Below are 24694 nucleotides of genomic sequence, written 5' to 3'. Positions count from 1 at the left end.
TGGAGAATCCATGCATCAGTGAATCCTCTTGCCCCATCCCTTGGTCTCATTCTGCACAAATGGTACATGCCCCTCAGCCACTGTGACACAGGTGGCCTTTGTGGAGCTGGACTATGCACTGCAGAGTGGATGCATTACTCCTGTCCCCCAAATCCTACACCTTATACAGTGGAATGGCATCAGTTACACTTCTAAGGATCCCTCTTCAGCTTTGGATGTTGGGGTACAATCAGGGCCGGATTTCCAGTTAGGTACAATAGGCACATGCCTAGGTGCACCAGCATTCTAGGGGCACCAAAAAGTTAAGTGGGTTAAAAGTTAAAAAAAATTACAGTAGAACCTCAGAGTTCAGGACACCTTGGGAATGGAGGTTGTCCATAACTCTGAAATGTTCTGTAACTCTGAAGAAACTGGTGCTAAAGCCCTGAGCCCCAGCACTCCCTGTGGGGATGAAAACTGGGAGCAAAGCCACAGGGCTGAGGCCCAGCGCTCCCCCTGCCCCTCTAGCTAAACCCCTGAGCCCCAGTGCTCCTGAGGTCAGAAGCCCGGAGCCTTGACCCCACCCCACCCCCATCCTGTGGCTGCACACCCAACTCCCCATGGCTGAAGCCCTGAGCCTCAGGGCAATACAGTATTTGGGGTTGTTTTTGTCTGTTTCTTTGTCTGCAGTGCTGCCTGATCGAGGACTTCTGGTTCCACAAAGTGTCCCCTTGACCAGGAAGTCTAACGCTGATGTTCATATCTTTGAGGTTCTACTGTATTTAAATAATCATTTATATTTCTTTTTGTTTCATTGTTTATGGAAAACACGAAGGTCAGCTGTAGGTGGGGAGGGGAATCTGGAAGATTCTGTGCTTGGGGTGCATAAGGTGTAAATCTGGCCCTGGGCACAATTTGTTTCTAGTACCTACCTCCACAGAAGGACGTGGAATATGGTTTCCATTAGCTGAACTTTACAGGGAAGAGATCATTGGAATGTAATTCCACATTACACCCAGAGTGAAGAAAATGTTGGGGGACAATCTATGTTTGATATGTGGCCCGCCATTACCATAGCAACTCGGAATCTTAAATAGAGTTATTAGAGCTGGCTGGAAAATTTGACAAAACAGTTTTTTTATAAGTCATGTATCTTCTTTCCTCTTTATGTTGCTCTTTTTAAGAGTTAATCCAGTCTAGAGATTGATCAGAAGACTGGTGACACAACCTATTAATTACAGTTAATTAAGATGAACCCTAAGAGTGGTTTGACTGTTCCCCACCTGGGATTGCTGCCTGCAGTGCCACACACCTGACGCACATGCATGATCTTCTGTTTGCCTACTCATCCCAATCTGTCAGCATGGCGTTGTGCCCACTTACAAATTGATTAGACATAGGACACGTGTACAGAGCAATGATTCATTTAGTGCAGAATGAAAGCAGGAGAAAGTAAAGTTGATCTCCGGAGATTTTGCCAGGCTGCATATGAAAGCCCTCCCCACCTGTCAACAACTGTTCTCTCTTTGCTTTCTTTGCTGACCAGCATAGTAGCATTATCTGCAAAATCTTCCACATATGGGCACGAGGTTGTAAATTGTTTTGCTGTGCATTTCTGGTGATGTTTCCAAAGTTTATGACACAGTCCTTAGGGCTCAAAAAAGTAATACACATGGCATCCTTTTTTTCAGCAGAAGAGCATCCTTTGCACAAATTTTCTTGTTGATTGTGCCTAAACCTATAAGCCTTTCTGTAAATACTTAAGATTTTCTATACTATATTTCCTTCACATAAGAATGAAAACAGGATTGCCTACAGGTAAAGTAACTATCTGTGGCCACATACATACACAGGCTATTTCCACACTACAAGCTAGGCGTGTGATTCCCCCGCTCATGTACACCTACTTGCCATAGCTTGATGAGAGCTAGCATGACTATAAATAGCACTGTAGCTGTGGTAACACGGGTAGGGGCAGCAGAGGCACGGCTGAGACATATCAAGTACTTGTCCACTGGCTTTATGTGGGTTTACACTTGGCCCGGCTTAGCTCCACTAGTGCTACACATGCTACTGCGGCTACACGGCTATTTATATGCATGCTCGCCCTCATCGAGCTACTGCAAGCACGTGTACATGAGCAGGGGAAATCACACCTCTAGCTGTAGCCACAGCCATGAGTACGAACATATATCAGATACTAATAACAGAAATGTGTCATCATCTAAAACAATCATACACGTCAGCCAAGAGTAGAAACAATGGGGAAGGCCCTTGCACCCCAATGATCACATGATAAGGCAGTACACAGAGTAAGCTACTTAGTGGAAGAAGCAGAAGCAGGGTGAAACAAGTCCTTGAACTGGTTTAAAAACACACGTAAGGAGGCTTTAAATTGGATCTTAAAATGAAGGGGGAGTTAGTGGAGTAGCATTATATCACACAATAGTCTGACAAGTGTGAATTGTGGATTTTAGAACCAGCTACCATAAGGGGAAAAGGGACAGGAAAAGACTCTGGAGCATTAAATATACAAGAAAAATATATTTTTACTTGTAGGTCCTAGCAAAACTGAAATAAGTTATAAAAAGTTCCTATAGCAACTTCATAATAATGTAGCTCCCAACTAGTGTAAATGCTCCCAGAGTTAGAACAAGACTTTGTCCAGATTCAACAAAATCTTCTAAGCTGGTGCGGCTCTCTGCCAGGTGTCCAGGCTCAACTCAGTCTTTCAAGGATAGAGTAGGCCCTTGTTTAGGCCAGGCTTCCAAGCTAACTTTAATCCCAGGCTGACTAAGTCTTCAAAAACTGGAGCAGTCCTCTAACTAAACTAAACTCCCAGGCCAGACCAATTCTTCCAAAGCTGAGGCAAGCATTATAGCTCTTCAACCCTGCTCCCACTAAACTCCAGCCAATCAACACTCATTTTCAGTGACAGCAGTGGTATTATTATTATATATGAGAAGGTAGACAGCAGCCTTGTGCTCATGCTGGAGTCTACAGAACTGAGCCTTTATGAGATGCAGAAGTCAAGGTGAATGGAAATGAAGGCATGGAAGAGAATTACCAAGAGAAATAAAGCCAAAGCAGTATTGTTAAGGTGACAGAGACATGAGATAAACAAGGAGGTAGAGATTTGAAGATATGAAAGATATGAGGAGGAGAAAGAATTGAGTGTTATAGATAATACTAGAGTTATAGACATCGGAGGCAATGAAGTTAGGACTCCAGCAGAGAGAGAAGATGGAGCTGTTCTTGAGGATGGCCCTTTTGTCCAAGAGAAGCATTTCTTAGAGTATGTCTACAGTGGACCTAGAGGTGTAATTTCCAGCTCAAGCAGACATCCCTGAACTAGCTCTGATTGAGCTAACACCAAGGGTTCTGGAACTAAGGGTGGTGGGGGTGTGGCAGCACCCTCTGGCTTGAAGTGGTTTCCATCATACACAGGGTTTACAGTTTTGTTCAGTGGCTTTCAGCATCCCCACTATACAATTTGTTCCAACACCACTGGCTAATACACTAAAAATAGCATTGTAGCCACAGCTTGACAGGCAGCAGGACAGCCTACCTGCCCTATCACATTTTGGTTTGCCCATTCAGGGTACTTGTGCTCAGCCATACCTGTGTCAGATTACCTACTTTCCCTCCTCCACAAACTGGTTCTGAGAAACAGGCCAATTTCTTTAAAAAGGGCTGAGGAAAGTCACTTTGAGAGGGGAACCCCAGAAAGCTGTCAGGGTTCTGTGGAGGACCCTGAGCAAGGATCTGCAGCAGACTGAGAGGGGGCTCCAGAAAAGGAGCCCAGGAGTCAGGGCTCTATCCCAGAGCCACAGATAGACTGAAAAATAATCCCTAAGGGATTGGAAACTGAGCCCCAAAGTTGAGCTGAAGTGCAGCAAAAGCATTTTTGGTTTTATTTGGACTTTTGTGACCACTAAAGGGGATTGAACTCAGAGTGCTGCAGCTGCAGATTCCATGTAAATCTCCAGGTGAGACAAAACCCAGGTGAGGGGAAGTTGAGGCAGGGAGCTCCCACAATGCCACACTCACTCAGTCAGAAGGGGGCTTGCAGATGCCCATTATTTAAAAAATAAAAAGTCCATTTTCTACAACAGCTACTTTCATATTCATTGCCACTTAAACATAAAGGTTTGTTGGCATGCCCCAGGTACATATGTAGGATTTCAGACGGGATTGTACTCAGCATGGATAGCCTGACCTGCCACTCACGCAGCCTCAGCTACACTGCTATTTTTAGCACATTAGCTCAATAAGAACTAGCACAGGTATGTCTACCCGAACTGGAAATTACACTTCCAGTTCCACTGTAGACATACCCATAGATCAAAAATAGCACCAAGCTATAGAAACATGAGATAAAATTACGCGTTTACCAGATCAGTACATTAAAGATATCAAAAAGGTATATAGAAAAGCATCTGCAATTTAACAAGGAAGTTAAAGGTTAAAGGTGAAGCTATGATGGCAGAGAGAAGATAAGCAGAAAAGACATCAGTCATAGGCATACAGGACTTTACAACTGACGCACCTATCTGTAGGGGTGGTTTTAAGTAAGCACAGCATTGCTAGTGCCAGTCACCCATTTTGCTGGAGAATGCAAAAATCCAACAATACCACATTTTACCAAGCTCATTTCAACCTAAACTGTTATCGGCCCAGTTTATAACTGTGTGTACAATTTGTAACTCACGCAGCAACAGTAGATATATTGTAAGACTTTGAGCATATGTTATATCTTGTCCTCCTTGGTTGTGCGCCAAAGAAACTCTTGCTTCCCTCAGGATGACAATGGAACCTCAACATTGTAAGCTCAATTCTCCACTAGTGTAAATTGCTGTCGCTCCAGAAATCAAAGTGGAGTATAGAAGTCAATGAAGTTAAGTCCATTTAGGATCTGTCCCTATATATGGTTTAATTGGGGGATTTGAATATTCGCTCATCTTCTTTCTAGGCTAGCATTTTAAAATCTTCTTCCCTTCCATAGCTTTTTTTCCCTGATCCTACAGAGGAGGGTTGTCAGTAAAGTTGCATGGAATTCTCATTTTTCAATTTGGGAATCTCTCATATCTACGAAAGATTAATGAAACGCCACCAAAAAATTTGCAGAACTCAAAAAATACAGTAATTTTATAATTATACGCTATCTCCCAATAGACATATACAATGATTCCTAGATTATGTACATGCATACACTTGAAAAATCAAGGCTGAGGAATAATTTCACAGTGTAACTTTGTAATAAATCCCCGGAGGAAATATCTCTACTTTTTGTTCCCATCTGCAAAGCGATGTAATTGATTCACAACTGGTGTGTTAATGCTGCCTTTTCCTGTCAAAGTCTCTTTGGAAATATATTAAAGTATCCTGGGTTCTCCCCTGACATAACCCCTTGATATTGAAAAATAGGATTCTTTGACATGCATCACATTTCAGGCAATGGGCCACAATAAAACCTCCAGTGCTAAAGTGATCATGAATATTCATATACAAAAAATAAAAAGCAGCAATCTAACAGTATGCAGAATAGTGTGGGAAAGTACTGCCTTTTATAACAAAAATGATTCAAATGGTCTCAGTCTCTTCTAAGCACTCTTGTGTTTAATTAGAAATCACAGTATATTTGCTACAGGGTATATTTGCAATATTGTATGAGTTTTAAAAAAATCATAGGCAAGTGTTTTCAAAGAAAGGGATTTTGTTGGTTTGATGTTGATCAAAAATAGAGAGATGCATAATTAGCTTGACTCTGCATGGTCCTTCTACCCTCTCCATCCCACACACACACTACATGCAGAACAATCAGAAGAAATTATTTTTATTCTGGTCTACGCTGTGTCTGCTTTGTGTCACAGCACTGTTGGAAAGTGGCACTGAACCTGAGAGCTCCTCCACTGGAGTAGAGCAGCTATTATAGTGACTTTGGCTCCAGACATCCACTTTGATCCATATTAGAGGGGCATAGCAGGGAAGAGGAGGTATTGCTCGGGGCCTCCACTGTGATCCTTAGCTGATATATGTGCTTTTGGGGGCATAGAGAAGCCTGTACAAGTTAAAGCAGCTTTAAGGCTGCTCTAACTTGTGACAGGAGAGTGGCCCAGGATCAGTAAAATGCAAATGTGCTTAAAGCCACCTTTGAATATCCCGCAATCTTGAACTGAGCCATGCACAATTTGGCCATAGCCAAGGAACCTTTATGTTTAAGTGGCAATGAATAAGAAAGAAGGTTTTGTGGAAAGGGGACTTTTTATTCTTCTAATAATGGGTATATGCAAGCTGAAATACTCTGCACTTGGGTAGCACAAACAAACTGAAGATATATCCTTATCAACTATCACACTGTAGCTTCATTTCAAAGAGCAAACTGTACCTTTGTCTTATCATATAAAGCATGGTTATCCAACATCATCTTCCTTTCATGAGTGGCATATCTTCGTAGGTCACGCTCAAATTGCTGTACAATACACAACAAGTTACACACTACTATACCAAACCAAATTGAGTACTCACTTTGTTGCTTAATATGTATAAGCATTAGAATACCAATCAAATTATAAATGAATGGATTTTAAAAAGGCATGATTAACAACCATCTTCTGCTAAGAGACATATTCTAGACAGCTTCAGTACAGCTAAACAAGACCTTCATAAAATGAATGTTTTCAGAGGCTGCACAAAGACTTATATTCTCACCAACTGAAGCACCAGGTAAGTTAGATCCATTTAAAACTACTTTAAAAATGTGTGTGTATGAAAAAGCCTACTCACCATTTATAAGGAAGTTTGTCAGGTCAATGTTATTGTACATATAACATGCAGAAATATGAACTGGCATTCATTTGTACATTACCAGTTTCATTTAATGGATCTAACTTAAGTCTCATGGTAGTCCCATAATGAATGAACACTCACAGGGATATTATTTTGACATACAATACTACATCATATTAACTTTGCCTGATACTAGTTACCTTACTGATGGTATAGCATTGTAACAAGAAATAGTTTAAATTAAGCATATACAGGACTCCCACAGTTTGTTTGCTAATCACCCCATTTTTCTAAATCAGGGGTGGCCAACCTGTGGCTCTGGAGGCACATGCAGCTCTTCCGAAGTTAATATGCCAACTTTCCAGTGTGCTGGGGGGTGCTCACTGCTCAACCCCTGGCTCTGCCACAGGCCCTGCCCCCACTTCACCCCTTCCTGCCCCCTCCCCTGAGTCTGCAGTGACCTTGCTTCTCCCCCCTCCTCCGCAAAGCCTCCTACACGCCACAAAACAGCTGATCAGGAGGTATGGGGAGAGGGGGAGGCGCTGATCGGCTGAGCTGCCGGGAGGTGGGAGGCGCTGGGAGTGGGGGAGGGGGGAGCTGCTGACGTAGTACTGTGGCTCTTTGGCAATGTACATTGGTAAATTCTGGCTCCTTCTCAGGCTCCGGTTGGCCACCCCTGTTCTAAATCAAGAAAGGTTTGGTTATTTTAGGCTTTCAGTCATGTAGAAACACTTAGATAGCACTGGGTACCTGCCTAAGGGCGTACATGGTGATTGACAAAGGCACAAATTTGGTGCAATGTGGTGTAGGAGTGTGATCCCTGGGGAGGGAGGGGAAGAGACCCCTTCCACATGGCAAATACTCCCAGAGTAGGAGGGAGTCTGAGTCTGCAGGACCTGACAAGTTCAGAAAAACAAGGTTAAGGGGTGACTTGATTACAGTCTATAAGTATTTACATGGGGGACAAATAGTTAATAATGAGCTTTTCAGTTAAGTAGAGAAAGGTATAACATGATCCAATGGCTAGAAGTTTAAGCAAGACAAATTCAGACTGGAAATGATGCATACATTTTTAACAGACAGGGTAATTAACCACTGGAACAATTTACCAAGGGTCATGGTGGATTCTCCATCACTTACAATTCTTAAATAAAGTCATCTTTTTTTTTTTTTTTAAGATCTGCTCTAGGAATTATTTTGGGGACGTTCTATGTCCTGTCTTATACTGGAGGTCAGACTATTTAATCACACTGGTTCCTTCTGGCCCTGGAATCTATGAAATACAATCTATGAACCCAAAGAGAGGGTTAATTTAAGATCTCAAAGATTGCATAAAGGGAGTTAAGAGATTAGAAATAGGATTTACAAGTAGGCAAGGGAAATAACTTGATGTTTCAATTGCCTTTTCTGAAAAGGTTTGTAAAATGATTAACTGAAGGGGAATCCATCAGTCAGTCTTCTCTTTCTTTACTAAAGAACTGAATTTCTTTTTATGTTTTACATAGGAGCAAAATAGGCTTTTGAGTTAAAAATGTTGACCATGGAAGGGAAAAGTAGGTATTTTCTATGGTAAAATAATCTCTGCATTGAATTTCTACTAGACAGAAGTAAGTTAGCACAGCACATCTCACTACAGAATTCCTGAACACTCTTAACCCTGCTTAGCATTTCCTGCATGGACACAGCTACAGAAGTAAAACTGATATAATATAATGGTGAATTGGGGCCATTGAACCAGACTGCCTCCTGTGTTACAGCCCTTTTTCACTGTTGTCATCCATAGGAGCCATAATGGGGTCACAAAAGCCCAGCACATAATTCATCTGTCAGAGGGAAACTCCTTGCTGATACAAGTGTACTACAGCTGGCTCCTGTACTAGTGCGTCTCCAGTACTGGCCTGGCAAAAGAGGTGTAATGGGAGGGAGGCCAGGGCCTGTCAGAGATAGGGAGGGGTTGGGGAGCAGTGGAGCTTCATTTGAGGACCATTAAGAACCTTATATCAGTGGCACTTAGAGAAGTCCAATAGCTGCTCTAAATCATGTAGAGGCTGAGGCCAGCCCTGCAAATTGATTTTATACGCAGCTCCCTGATATGTCTCCCCATCCCCACATCCTGAATAGGGCTATTTACGCTCATATAAGTGGCATCAGAGGTCAGTGATGTAGAGCAGAGTTAGTCAAATGCTCTCCAATGGAACACTTTTCCATCAGAAAATGACACTGTGTTGGAATGTGTTGATTTTGGCAAAATTTCATTAAAAAAAGTCTAAATGAAATATTTGGAAACCTTTTTAGAATGTAACATTTTGATTTTTAGTTTTGAAATTGACTTTCATTTTGAAATTTATATTGATTTTATTTCATTATTTTTGTATTTTTTAATATTATACCGATTATACCACCAATTACAGTACCAGCTACCAATTAGCAAAGTAACTATCAATCACAAGATCAACGACCAGTACCAATATTATTTTATTTTAAAGTTATAAAATACTTAAACCCTAAAGTCTTTGCCACCTGGGGAATTTCCCTTTGTCCAGATGGCCAGCTAAACCCTTTGTAGTGCTGCAGTGGCAGAAGGGGTTGTAGGTGCACCAAAGATTGGGCTTATGATTCCTAGAAATTAAACTTCATGGAAAATAGATGTTAACTCTTTTAGCAGACAAATATATAAATGCCAGTGATGCCTCTGTCACCATAAGCTAGGATAATGGGTTGCTTAATGACAGGGTTAAGAAGAAGATAATAGAAAAATATGAAGAAAGGAACATTTTTATAAGTAAACCAACCGTGAATAGTCCAGCAACAACAAAAATAGGTTAGTAGCTCAAAGAAAAAAAAAAATGTAGGCTCTTGAAGTTACTTACCCTGGAGCCAGTCCAACCTAACAGAGCATATGCATATTGTTCAAAGGGGCTTACAACCAGATCCACACGGATTGCCTTCCAGTCTTTGACTTCTGCCTTATCAGATTCTTCTGATGTATCACAGCTGCTGGTGTCCACTCTTTGCTGATGTAATTTTAAAATTGCAAAGCATTTCTGGAAGTGATCAAAAGCATCAACTTTTCTGCTTGGTAATTTTGCCTGCTCAAGTGTTGATTCAATGAGATCATAGTATAAAAGCAAGCCCTAAAAAAGAAAGCACTGCTTACTGTCTTTGATTTTGCTAGAAATTCAGAATTTCCAGATAGATAGTCTTACATAAACTCACACCTATATAGTTGTTACAGCTATCATGGTACTGTACACCAGAGACCAAATCCCAGCATATTGACAACATGAAGCCCAGCAGACCAACTCTTATTGACTGGGATGCGTAGCTGTTGGGGAGTTGTTAGCAGATCATGAGAGGGAGATCATCAGAGACAGGCATGCCTCTGATCAGGAGGCAATGTCTGCTACTGTGCTCCCCCCAACCCAAACATTTTGGAGTTGATGTCAGGTAGTCACTCCTAGGTGGGGATTGTTGGTGCATACCCCCATAGGTCTTACATCTGGGAAGATTGAATAGGTCTGCATTGTCTAGGGTATAGTTCTACCTGACAAATTCCAAACAGAGCTGTCAGTTTAGGAGATGGACAGTGCCCATACCTGTCAGGGTTTTCAGAAAGGAGATGGCGCAAGACCTATAGACTATAACAATGCACTATACACATCAGGTCATCTTTAACTATCAGGACCAGCTACCAGTAATTCCATTTTCTGAGACACTTTCCACAACCTGAAAACACTCAGACACATGCCCAGAATTCTTGGCACTAGTTTGGTTTTTAAGTTGTTTTGTCCTGTGATCATTCCATATCCCCCATTTCATCATCATTTTCTTTCTAGCAGTGACCTCCATTGCCATATTTTTTCATTTAGTTTTAATTTCCATTCATTCCTATTTATTATCCATCATAGTTAGTTTATTTGCTAGGGTTTCAACCTTGCTTTCTAGGTTCTGAAATGCGAGTTCTAACCTTTATCCTATTGATTTTCTTGGGAAGAACTTCCAGTAGCTCTCTAATAGAGAGCTCCCAAGCTGTTTTGAAAGACGGAAAATGTCCTGTGAGTACAGCTACTGCCTGTAATTTAAGGGAGGGATGTTTCTTGTCTGATCTTCTGCTCCCTATTTTCATGTTAGGCATTTCAAGAAAACATTTCTTAGCTCACTTTGGTTTCCATCATGCAATTGTAGAGCTGGAATTCAGTATTGGAGCTCTGCTATGGAGCACCCTGGCCTTTTCCCTTGTTGATTGGGCTAAGTCCTCCAGTGACTATATAGTAAGTATCCACAGGTAGTGTTGGGTAGTGTAAGTGTGACTACGAGGCTATTTCAGGATTATACATCTATAGATTTATTGCTTTTCCATAGTTAAATGGCTTGGCAATTTGTAAGAGTTAAAAGGAAGAAAATGTAAAGACATACCATGTTGCAAATAGCTACTTTAGCATAAATAAAATGGGGAATTAGACAACAAATTATACAAGTGCTGACTTCAGCGAGCAGCTGAAATCTGATTTAAAAGCCAGAATGCCACTTTTAAATAGGAATCAAGGCCCAGAATAAATCCACTGGGATAATGTTGCCGATTAACTTAATTTGATTATGTGCTGGACATTGCCATTGCTCCATAAACTGCAGCTGAAACAGCACTTCTCTAGGTTCAAACAAACTAACAAAAAAAAAAGACTGTTAAAGAGTGCAGTCAGCCACGAAGATCTAGTAGAGCTCTGGATATTGCTGGTTTAAAACAGCATATTTACATTACACCATGTAAATTAGTGCATCTGCAGCTTTCTGCGAACACCAGTTCTTTGACCTACATTCTGTATATTTCTTTAGCCCTTATTTACAGGTTTAGATTTTTAAATGAAGATTAACATAGACATTTTATCACACAGATTTCCAGCACTGTCAAAACCAAGTGAGGATTTTGTGGAAGGTTGGAGTTTGAGGACAAGTAGAACAATTTTCCTACTTAAAAAAAAAAAAAAGTGTGGTTTTTTTTTTAAACAGGTTGAATTTTGGCACTTCAAAAGAAGTGCTCATTTTGGAGTAAATGCATGATCACATTCAGGATGGCAGAAGTTTGGGACAATAATAAATTTATCACTTCTGTAGATTAATTTTAAGTAGGGCTTAATTGCCAGGATACAGCGATCACAGGTAATAAATGTGCTGCTGCCCTTTTAAATCAGATCTGCATAGAACTGCCTCCAGTACCAAGCTTAGCCCTGTCATTTAGCTCCCTGCCATTCACCTCAATGAGACCTCTCCTCTCCCGTCCATTCCCCTCAATGAGGTGTGAATGTCAGAGTCTGATCTGGATCACTTAAATACTAAGACTATTCAGCACAGGCTGATTATTCTTTGTCTTTCTTTAAATAAAAACAAAAAAACAAGAAGGAATTAATGCTAAGCTGTGCTAATGCAGTGTTAAGAGTGTACAGTTAAAAATGTTAAGTGAGAGAATACAAAAGTTAAAATCCACACAGCAATATTATCTCTGCTATGTCAGGGGTATATATTTAATAACATAAAGAGAAATATATTTAGATATGCTTCTAACGAAATATAAAAATAGAAAACATTACATTGTATGCATTAAAAAGTTGTATTGACACATATGGCTAAGAAACTACTGGCCCAGAGTCTTCCAAACTGCAGCTCACAGGGGAAGTTATTTTACATGGCCTTTGAAGCACACTTACTTCATTTTTAAAGCATTACTGAACTATTAAAAGATAACTTGTCTACCGCATTGCAGCTTTTCCATTTTACCATTCCATTTTGAAGCTCAGAGGAGACATATCTTCTGTTTCTAGACCCACTTATCCGTGATGCTGATGCATCAAAGAGCAATATGGTGTTGTTGACTTACCCACTTAGTTTTTCCATCAGCTTTCAGTAGAAAGATACTCCAACACTAAACTTTTCAACTAACAAAAAGCTCCTTCTAAACTATTTAAATTAGTTTTTCCATAGTTTACAAGTTAAACATTGCCGAATCCTTCACTAAAAGCAGTTGAAAGAAAGTCAGCATCATGACCTTAGTGATGTTCTTTGATGCATCTGAGCTTTGAAGCAGTAGCACAAAAGTGGGGAAGCAGCAAGGAGGCAGACAGGTTTACTGTCAAAAAGTATAAAAGCGCTTTACAATTTAAAAAAAATAAATCTAAGGTAATAAAAAAGGCAGGAGTATAATTCCTCTTTGTTTTTGCATTTTGATTTTGTTGGCAGCCAATTTCTCCAGCATTGACAGTAGGAAGATGCATATTAGAAGTGACATAGTACTGAGTTCAAGCAGCATAAACAGCAGTGCAAGCAGCAGATTTATATACTATAAACAGGGATTCTTTGTTGCAGGGGAGGAGAAGGGGACTCTGCCTATCTCTTAAACTGATCCCCAGTATATTTAGGCTTGGCTTTTTTGCCAATTTACACCCTCCCTCCACCACCACCTCTACCTGCCATTTCCTTCATTTCTGTGCTCTCATGGCTTCTCCAACTGAAGCCTGATCCATTTATCAACCCCTTCTTCTTTCTTTACTTACCATCCTCTCTCTCTTCTCCCTGTGCTTCATCTGCCTAGTTTTAACTCTCTCTCTCTTTTTTAAACAGCTTTCTATTTTCAGTTCCCTATCTCTTAGTTTATATAGAGCAGCACAAGGTGAACTGCACTGCCTGCTTGTGTGACTGTCTGATTCCCTCGATTATAAGCATTGCTCCCACGAGAATAAGGGAGGTACCATGTGAAGTTTCCTTGGGGGGGATGAAGTGCTGTACTCCCCAGTGTGAAGACTCTTACCCCAGCTGGAGGCATGGCACATTTTTCAATCTGGCACTAGATACATAGTCCTGGAGAGCCCTCCCACGGCTCCCATTTGAAGTCTAAAGACAGCTGCCCAGAAGACAATGTACTTTGCCCTGTATAAAGTGAGTAGGGTCCCTCTGAAAGAAGCTTTAAACAAACATCAATAATAACAGGTTTCAGAGTAGCAGCCATGTTAGTCTGTATCCGCAAAAAGAAAAGGAGTACTTGTGGCACCTTAGAGACTAACAAATTTATTTGAGCATAAGCTTTCATGAGCTACAGCTCACTTCATCGGATGCATTCAATAATAACAGCACAGATCCTTAACGGATCCTCACAGATCCTCCATGGACTTCAATGGAGCTATGGCAATTTACATCTGCTGAGGATCTGTCCCAATAAGTATACTGTGCATAACTAAAGTAGAAGCCCAGGACTCAGAAGGAAGGCTTGGAATTTCTCCAGAGATTGGAAGCTGACTGGAGGAAGGGAGTTAGGGCTGTGTTGTGTACCTATAGAGAAGGATCCAGGATCTACTGAGAAAGTTGGTAGGATAGTGTTTGGTCAGCTCAAAAGGTCTGAACCACCTTCACAGATATCTGTTAGGAGGCTTTTCCAAACCACTGAATCATTTGATGTCTGTTCCTAATTAACACACTGAAAAATACATATAATTCCAGAACTAATTTAAAATTATCCTCTCTCTACCACTTGAACTGAAAGCTGATCTTACTTAGCTTCTGGGCTTTTGACAATTCACCTCACAAAGAGAGTTGTCCTTTTACGTGAAGCAAAATGATTTCCAATGTAATGCCAAGAAAAGTTACTCTGAAAGCAATATGTCCTCCAAATATAAATACTATTACATTTCATATGAAAGACAAAAAAGAATGTGCCTGACTTGTAATCAATCCCTTTGAACAGTACAGAAATTAAATTTATAGTGATATTTTTACTAGCAGTGAATGTAAGGAGAAGTAGCAGATTGATTATTCCCAAGGGACCATATTTATTGAGCTAAAATAGTTTGAGGCACCTGCACCATCTAATATTCAAATCCTTTCTGGAGAGTTAAATATTAGTATCATAAGGATTTCTAAGGCACTCATCACCTATCTCTACATCAGCTTACAGTGCTGAATCCAGTGCTGCTAACAAAATTCTTTTATATTGTGACAAAGCTCTGTCCTTGTCTCTGTGGGTCGCACATTTCCTGGCGGATTTTGCTAGCCTCAGAGGCTCACTGTGACCCTCCAAGTAACCCTTCTCTCTCTAGAGACAAGCATCACAGTCTACTGAGCCATTTTCATCATAAGCCAGCAAGGGAGAGGAGGAGAAGCTATCCTCCCTTGCACAGTCTCTGTTGTCTTCCAGTCTCAGTGATTAATCCGGGGGGGGGGCAAAAGGGGGAGCCCAGGCCCACCCTCTACACCAGGCTCGAGCCCAGGGACCCTAATAGTATTAGCTATGGTAGCTGACCATACAATTCCCTGGGCTACTTCCCCACAGCAGCCTCCACTTCCTCAAGCTACACTTCACCCTTACCTCAGGGCCTCCTTCCTTATGCCTGATATGGTGTGTACTGCTCAGTCTCTCCAACAGCACAACTTCCTTCCACAGCTCCTGACATCCACACCCACCTGACTAACTGGGAGGCTTTTAACTAGTTTCAGCCAGTCCCTGATTGGCTTCAGGTGTCCCAATCAACCTAGCGTTCTCCCTGCCTTCTGGAAAGTTCTTAATTGGCCCCAGGTGTCTTAATTGATCTGGAGCAGCTGCCATTTAACTTATCCTGGTACCAAAGATTGGTTTAGCCTGGGTATATCTATATCCCACTACTTTTCTAAAGCCATCTGGCCTTGCCCCATCACAATATCCAAATATTATTTTCTTCATACCTGCTTTTTCCATAAGTCAATCACTTTATGTAAAACTTCTTCCTCTTGTCTTAGCCCTGGACAGGTGATCAGAAAATCGACATCATGTCCAATCTTCTTACCCCTAGCAATAATAAATAGGACAAATAAAACAGTAAAGTTCCTGTTGAATTTCAGCCTTACTTTCAAAGAGAATATTTTTGCTGCATTATAAGAAGAGTTTGCAAGATAAAATGATAGCAATGTTTCTTCAAACAATCAAAATGGAATCTATTTCTTTTATCAGACCTGTCACTGTTCTTTGTTAAGCAATAATTTACAGTATTTGATGTATTTCTTCTGTTGTTCAAACTAGATAATACAGATTCTTTTGGTAACTTGAGATGTTAAATCTCTCACCTCAAATCTTAGAAAAGAAGAAGAAAATCATAATCAGGATATAATAGTATATATTATGAATCCAGAGCAGTAGCAGCTGATAAACTTGCCAATCTAACTGCTGTAGACTCTAACATTCTTTAGATTTTGATGGAACATTTTGAATTAACAAAAAGTGTGATTACAGGTAATTGTATTCCTCCCTATTATGACAGACATAAAATATCTGTATGTAGGACATTTCTTCTATTTAAAACGTTTGTTTTGTTTTAATGTAATAGTTCAACTTTAATGGGACTACTCATATGATTGTTTACCATAGTGAATAAAGATTCTACAGTCAAGTCCCAACTCCCATGTTAATGGGTTTAACTGGAAATGTCATTTAGAGAAAAAGAATTATTTTCTTATGTGATGGTCTCTTGTCTTTCTTTACTTAAATCCAAGTGTCCAGCTTGCCCTGAACACCCTCAAGTTTGATTCATTTTGACAAGTTCGTACTATGGTGTAAATGTTAAAAGTCAACATATCAAAGTAACTCGACCTAACAGGGAGTAATAATCATGAACTAGAACCTGCTACCTCTCTCTAGGTCTTTTGGGAGGATTAACAAATTACTATTCATAAATGAGTTTTGGAGATTAAAAGAACTATACTTGAGCTAAGTAAGGGCCCAATAATGTTCCTGTTGAAGTCAATGAGCTTGACTGGTGTTAGCAGGTAAACAAGATATAATGGGGTCATCTTAGATTTTTGAAGCATTTGTGACTTATTTGAGGGTGGCGTTCACTTGTGGAGTGTAGAACCAGCATGAGGTGTTCATCCCAGTTTAAGCACTGCCACAGGGCTTGCTTGCACATCTCTGCATAGTCCCCACCTAGGCCATCTCAAAGATCTGTGATTGGGCAGGTAAGGGGACAGAAGTCATGCAACCTGTACTGGCAACAGATCTAGTGGCCCCCAAACCTGTGTATTTAGTACCGAGGAGCTGGAATCACTGTTCCAGCTCATAGCCTGTGGTAACAGAAACCAGATGGAATGCAATTTACTGCAGCCCTGACTCCTGGCCCTGTGTTGGAGGAGTAGATTTTACCTCCCCAGTCTACTGGCATTTCTTCCACAGAAAGTCTTATTACTTAAACATTATGCAAGATGAGTGAATTACACTCTTGGTGCATGGTCAATACTCTATATGTCATACAGTGTATAGTATGGAACTTCCATATATTATGATATAATTCAGGTGTGAGTTTCAGTTCTCCATTATTCCCAGCTGGGGTCCAAATTCCTCTGGCACACTGCAAAGAGCATTTTTCCTCCTAAATCACATTTAAGCTTCAAGGCAATCAAATCAATAAAACTGGGGAAATGACTCATTCAAAAGCAAGTGACAGATCTCTAGGAAACAAACAATGTGAAATAATTGTCGCACAATGTGTCTGAAAATTGGAAATATCCAAGACAAAAGATTTCCATTTTAAAATGTGTGGGAGCTAGCATTATGATTTAACCAAATATTCCTTTCTCCTACAGTGTTTCATAAAACTGAATCAGATTTCCTTTAACCTGGAATATTTGTAAGAATTGATATGGCTGACAGACATGTCAACTGGCATCCACATGACAGAAAATCATATGATTGACAGGCAAGATGCTAGAGTAGATGCAGCAGAGAGCCCTAAGGAAATGAAAATCAGTTTTACATTTGACAAACAGACTAATTTATGATAATGCAACTATTGTGCAGTGACTGCACAAACTAAGTCAAAATCTCTTAAGAAGGTGGAAATGATCTTAAAAGAAATTTCAAATAAAGCATTAGTCTACGCACAAAGTCAGAACAGCAGTTCAAACCTTGAGAAGTTAAAATAATTAAAAAATATTCCATGCAACAGATTTTCACTTACACTGTAAGATGGAATCCATTATATTGTAAATTATTATAATTATACAGAGAGAGATGGCGGGTAAGGTAATATTGGACCAACTACTTTTGGTGAAAGAGACAAGCTTTTGAGCTCCACAAAGCTCATTTTCAGGTCACACCAACTCTGTGGAGCTTGAAGGCTTGTGTCTTTTCACCAACAGAAGTTGGTCCAATAAAAGATATTACCTCACCCACCTTGTCTCTCCCGTATCATGAGGCCAACATGATTTCAACAATACTGCAAACTATAATTATACCGAGCTTTTATATAGCAATTTTCATTTAAATGTCTCAAAATGCTTTTCAGAGGAGGCATTACTTTCCCAATTTTAGAGAAGTGGAAAGTAAGACGGTAAGATGAGGTAAGATGACTTACCCAATGTCATACATACTAGCCAGCGAAGAGCCAAGAATAAAGAGGTTGTCTCCTTACTCCTATCCAGTGCCCTAGCCACCAGTCCATATTGTCTCCCTAGGAGTGTTATTAGGGGAAAATCATTCTTGCTCAAAATAATCATGTTTTGTGCAGGAAATTGGGAGGGTAAGAACCTTACAGACCATGGGGCTGAAACCATTTCTCCATTGTTGTCATTCTAACCTATGCACTGGTATAGTAATCTCAGCCCCTGCACACCTGCATGCAGCAATTTCGGCTAGGGTTGTCAACCCTCCAGAATTGACCTGGAGTCTCCTGGAATTGGCAAAGTTTTCCCAGTGACGACTGAAAGCAATCCAAGAGATTTTAATGTCATTTTCTTAAAATATCCTATTATGTCATGTTGGAAAAAAATATCTCCCTTAATAGTTTCAGTCAGAGTTGCCAACCCTAATTTGGGCTAATAGCTCAACATGCTCAGGCAACTATATTGTACTTGCCTCTAAAGTTCCATGAGTACATTCACTTTTTCTACTGTTTGGCCAAGCATGGGACACGAATTAAAATGCTTTATCACACACGATGTTAGAGTGTTTAGGTCTAATATACAAACACTACATAAAAAGAATAAAATTATTATGATTGTTATTAGAGAGACAAGGCAGGAAAGGTAATATATTTTATCGGACCAACTTCTGGTGGGGAAGGTACAAGTTATTGTCATACTAGTGTTCCAGATTCCCCATCAAATTAACTCTCGTTGGATTTACCCTCTTTTTTACACAGTCAGATCACTACCGGGAGACTCTCAGCCTAATTTCCCTCTGAAATATTTACCAAAGAGTTTATTTAATTCTACACTTGTTGGTTGTTCCCCCCGCAAAATAGGAAAATAATGTAGTAAGCTCAAATTTTGCATAGTGTGTTTAAGAGGAATAAATGTTTAATGCCTACACATTATGCACAAACACTCAGGAAAGTGCATAAGGGGTGACATCCTGTTTCCATTGGCATAAATCTCATTGGCTTCATTGATTAAAGAGGGTCAGGATTTCATCCATGGAATGGATATGGGGCCATGGGAGTTTTTGGCACTGTACAACTAGTGCATATGGGGCTTGATTGTGCAAGGTGCTGAGTAGGGGAGTCTAATTTCAGAAAAATTCTGGGTGATGGGGCACAGTTATGGCAGCAACACAGAACATTCTATGTCCCAAACAGCACCACAAATGAGAAAAGCTAGGTAATTACTGCTTTCCTAAGGATTGCATCCAAAGTCTAGGGGGGAGGAAGGGAGGGAGCAAAAAGTGGAAAACCTAGTGGAGTATATGGATCTATGAAAAGTCTGTGAAAGGAGAAAATGAAAATTGGGGGGGGGGGTAGGGGAACTGCCCCCTTTGCTCAGTAGCAAATGACACTGCTGCTGAACACTCTGATCCCAACCCAGCAGAGCACTTATGCACTTCTTAATTTTATGCATGCGCATAGTCCCATTGAGACTTCAAGATTTAAAGTTAAGCATGTGCTCAAGTGCTGTTCTAGATTGGGGCCAGAGTGCACAGCACCTTGCAGGATTGAGCACACAGTAATAGGAACTGTCCTAATCATCTGTGCTGATATGGAAGCAAGCCTTAAGAATATAAAAGAAGAATGTTTAAATATGTATTCAATTCTTGTTAAACTAAACTTGTATAGAGTTAAGTGTCTTACTATTCAGTTAATTAACCTTAGGTTGTTGGGGTTTGCTTTTTTTTTAAAAAAAAAAACCTACTAAATTCCAAGTCACCACACTGGTATAGCATTATTATGGAACATGAATAATATTGATTAAAGGATAATGTAACTGACAACTCAGAAGATATTTTTCCATAAGGACAACAAATGCGATACTTTGAGTTACACATAGAGTATATCTTTGAGACCTCTTTATTTCACTTTAATAATTATGTCATATCATCACTGATCCTAACAACTAGTTGCTTTTAATTCAATTCAAAGAATGGAGCAGGCTGCCACTGGATTTTGTTAAGGTTAGATGGAGTGGCATTTTGCTAACACACAAAAGGTTCACTAATGGAATGGCTTGAACAACCTTTTTGCAGAGAAAAGTCATGTGTCAAAACCCTGGAAGCCATTTAGAATACCATACTTATATAAAGTTCAAATGGATATGGAGGAAGAGACTGGATTTCCATTTCTATGTTCCCATTTTGGTAAAATATAAGCTTACCTTAACCTTCCATGCCCTGGTAGTATAAGGAATACAGAACAAACTGCAACAACATCTTATGTTTGTCAGAATAATTGCTTATAGCAGTGGTTCCCAAACTTGTTCTGCTGCTTGTGCGGGGAAAGCCCCTGGCGGGCCGGGCCGGTGTGTTTACCTGCTGTGTCCGCACGTTCGGCCGATTGCGGCTCCCAGTGGCCGTGGTTCGCTGCTCCAGGCCAATGGGAGCTGCTGGAAGTGGCAGCCAATACGTCCCTTGGCCCACGCCACTTCCAGCAGCTCCCATTGGCCTGGAGCAGCAAACCACAGCCACTGGGAGCCGCGATCGGCCGAACCTGCGGACGCGGCAGGTAAACAAACCAGCTCAGCCCACCAGGGGCTTTCCCTGCACAAGCGGCAGAACAAGTTTGGGAATCACTGGCTTATAGTATCCAAACATATAACAGGGAAGTAAAATAAAATACCGTACAATACCTTCAGATAGATCGGATACAGTTTTAAATGGCTTTAGACTAGAACCAATTCATAGCCTTTACAAGTGATATTTTGTTGTGCTTAATATTACTATTTATTGTTTACATCTCACCAGAGCCCACAGTGTGCTACGCCCTGTTAACAAAAAAAAGAAGACACAGAAGTAAGATTTTCAAGGCAGGAACTAAGTGATATATTCTTCAACCACCACCATCTCCTCCTCCTCGGTGCTCCTGTTAGTTACCAAGTCTCCTGTTGACATTTTCTGATAACATCTAGGTCTTTCTTTCATTATTCTTGTACTGGATTGGCGGTCATCCTTCCCCCTCTGGCTCAGAGGGAGGCCACTCTGCCTCACTATGTCAGTAATCAGAGTCAAGCAGCAGGGGAATTAGCAAATCACTGGGCCAGGGCCCTGGTCCTTTGGGTGGGGTAGGACACTAAGCAGTTTAAAGGCTCTAGCACTCTGGGCAGGGCAGAGCAACAAGTAGTCTATGGGGCTCTGGCTCTCTGGGCAGGGCAGAACAGTAAACAGTCTCAGGAGCTCTGGTCCCCAGGCAGGCAGAGCAGTAAGCAGTCTCTCGCTGGGCAGACCACAGGCAAACACAGGCCATTCAGCCTCAGGTGGGGAGGCTGCCACCCCATGGGGTGTGGAGGAGGGTTGGAAGCAAGGGGTACAGGGACCTGGGCCCACCCTACTCCATCAGGTCCCAGCCCAGGGCCCTGACAGTGATGGAGGGCTCCACCACTGGGTCAGCAGGGATCCCACTGAAATTCACTGACTCATGTTCTGACAGGAAAATCTGACTAAAGTCTGGTTTCTCTCGGCTACTTCCTACCACAGTCTGGGGACTGGGCTCCATGGTCCAAGGGTCCTCCGTCTCTCCTTGGGGTATTTGGCAGCCGGCCATCCTAGCAGCTCTTCTCCACTTAGGGTGACCAGATTTTATAGGGACAGTCCCAATTTGTGGGTCTTTCTTATATAGGCTCCTATTACCCCCCACCCCCATCCCAATTTTTCACACTTGCTGTCTGGTCACCCTATCTCCACTCATTCGTCTCTGGGTAAATGGCAGCTGACAGTCCCAACAGCTCCTCTCCGCACTCAGTCTCCTCTAGGGTCAGGGTACTACCCGACTCTGTAGCGCAGCCAGAGGCCTACAGCAGACTAGAGACGTCTGACTGTCTCCTTCACTTGCTCTGGCCCAACTGAGCCAGAGGCCCCTCCCTTTATACTTCCTGTCCCACCTCTCAGCTTCCAGCACAAGGGGCAGGCCCAGCCTGGCTCTGCCCACCAGAGAGCAGAGGGGTGGTTTCTCCCCCTCTGGTTTGGAGGGAGGCCACGCCGCCTCACTACAATTCTCTCATAAACTTTGAGAAACACAGCCCAATGATTTTGACCTCTCTCTTACTGGCTTCTTCCACCTTTACTTTTCTATAAGGCATTATTACATCAGATATGGTGCTTTCCTTTTTTGCACAACATTTTATCTGCTAATCACTTTGTATTTTGAACCATTCTGTGCTCTATTACTGTGGAAAAACAGATGTTTTCTCCATTGAAATTTTTCTTTAAATTAATGCTGTAGTAGCCTTTCTACTTGTATATTTCTTCTTAGCCCTAGCTCTCTCTCTGTTTCCACTGACAATCTTTCAAAATTTACATATTTGTTTTGATATTTCCAAAAGCTTGTTCTGATCTCTATAAAAATTTCCTACTTGGTCAAGCCATATGTTGTATGTTGTGGAATAAACCTGAATGATCTATGTTGGCAATCTAAGAAGCATTAGGACTTGGATAGGAGACTATTATGGAAAACACAGTAACCTTAAGAGCTTTACTAGATCAGGGACTATATACAAACTTCTGCCCCAATCACAACTCAGTGGTTTTAGGAACTATCCCTAATGTTCAAAAAGCTCACTTAAGAATAATCTTGAAGAGTCAAGGATAGTTTAGAAATGAGGAAACCAAATCAGTCCTGCCTTGAAGCTGGGGTGGAATCAGATTACCTACTAAAAATTCCTTTAAACCCAAATGAGTCCTCCTGCATACCAAGAATATCTGAATTAACAAGAAGTTCTGTCTATTTAGTTTTACAAAGAGGACACTTGATCATAGTGTTGGGGACACTGGGGCATGGCCACTAGGTAACTCGAGGGGATGGAAGACCACGAGTGTCGATAAAACCCCCTCGCACTAGGCCCAGGAGTCCTTGGCCCCCCGCCCCCCACCTGGAGGCGCTCGCAGCAGCTCTGCGTACTAGGCCCAAGTGTCCTTGGCCCCCCCGCCTGGAGGCACACACAGCAGTTATGCTGAGAGTCTGCAACAATATGCTGCAGAGTCAGACTGCCTGAAACTAAGCAAGGCCAAACAGGGCAGATATGGAAGAACAATGCTGAATAAAGCAGCTTTATGTATAGTTTAAGAAATGATACAGAGAACCAGGGAACTAGCTGGGAACTGGATTGGCTGGCTATATGGATACTTGGGGCAGCTTGCTATTGGATAAGTATGCTGGGAAAAAGGATGTATAAAAGCCTGTGTAACTTCCTGCTCTGGGTACAGGATTTGAGATTCAAATCTCCCTGTACCTATTTGAAGCTTCAAATAAACTTTTCTGCTTCTCCACCCCGTTGTGATTATTGGGTGTAGCACACCGGGTAACGAACCAGCTCAAGCTGTTGTTCAGCCTCTCGGCACTGGGTGCCGGCAACAATAGTCTATAAGTCCTTAAGGGGAATGGGAGGTAAGAATTCTCTTAATACAAAGCTATTTAATCTAGTAGATAAAGGCATAATAAACAGCTTCAAGCTGAAACTACAGTGAATTCAGATGAAAAATAAAGCCTTTTTTTTTGTTTTGCTTTTTTAAACAGTCAGGGTAATTAACCATTGGAACAATTTACCTAGGGGCATATGGATTCACAATCACCTGAAGTCTTTAAACCAAGATTGGATGTCTTTCTAAAACTTCTCTGGTTCAACCAGAAGTTATGAGCTTGATGCAAGTACCACTGGGTGAAATTCTATGGCCTCTGTTATAGATGAGGTCAGACTAGAATATCATAAAGGTCCCTTCTGGCTTTAAAATCTATGATTCTGTGAGCAATACATATTCCATTTATTTAAGTTATATGATTGCAGTACTTGGTGATTCTTCTTTATAGCCAACATTTTTAAAATAAATTTACAGGCTCATATTAAATTGATAATGGGATTATTACAGTTTTTTCAAATCCTTCTTAATCAAGACTCTGCTTGATTTTGTTTTTGTGTGAAGAAAGTATATAAGAGTTGAATCATTCACCTCAGACCTGTCCCTCTCTACTAAAGAGCAAATTGTTTGGCTGATTTATAATTAGAAACCCAATGAATATTGTTCAGCTGTTTGGAAGTTCTTGCGCAGGAATGTGATTTACTAATAGTGTTTTCAGGCCAGTCAAAGAAATCTTTCCTCAGAGCTGCCATATACTGTAATTTAACCAGCCCTCAAATGCATCTTGTGAAGGGCACTAGAACGTTCTCACTAGGGGAAAAAAAGGCACTCAATATTTAAAAGGAGAAAGAGGGTTTTTCAGGTAGTTGCTGAAACAAATCACCAGGGATGAATTTGGCCCACCGGCTCTAAATTCTCAATGCCTAGATTAAAAGCAGGCCAGCCAATTTCTATTTGTGTTTCTCAGAGAAACAGATGGAACATTTCCATTTTAAAAATTGTTCAGTTTGCAACATTCATATCACAGCCGAGCCATTGTCTATTCAGCAAGCCTTAGCTACTCCACACTCAGGCAAAACTCATTGATAGCATGGGAGCATTATAAATGCTGAATGTGATCCATGAGGGCCCAATCCTGCATAC

At 41.1% G+C, this 24694-nt stretch overlaps 1 protein-coding gene across 1 annotated transcript in view; it reads right to left on the bottom strand.

Moving 5' to 3' along the window:
* LOC140914912 (DNA nucleotidylexotransferase) overlaps positions 1-24694 on the bottom strand; it is a 385127-nt gene that overhangs the window by 26933 nt on the left and 333500 nt on the right. Inside the window, exons 12-14 of the mRNA XM_073353929.1 lie at positions 15472-15574; positions 9639-9902; positions 6368-6451 (exon numbers count right to left, since the gene is read on the bottom strand). Coding sequence (XP_073210030.1) covers positions 6368-6451; positions 9639-9902; positions 15472-15574 — 451 coding nt within the window. The remainder of the gene's footprint in view (positions 1-6367; positions 6452-9638; positions 9903-15471; positions 15575-24694) is intronic.

This window comes from Lepidochelys kempii, chromosome 7 (genome assembly GCF_965140285.1).
Source record: "Lepidochelys kempii isolate rLepKem1 chromosome 7, rLepKem1.hap1, whole genome shotgun sequence".
Classification (NCBI taxonomy): domain Eukaryota; kingdom Metazoa; phylum Chordata; order Testudines; family Cheloniidae; genus Lepidochelys; species Lepidochelys kempii.
Note: the sequence above shows the minus strand (reverse complement) of the source record. Positions and strands in the feature narration are given on the sequence as shown.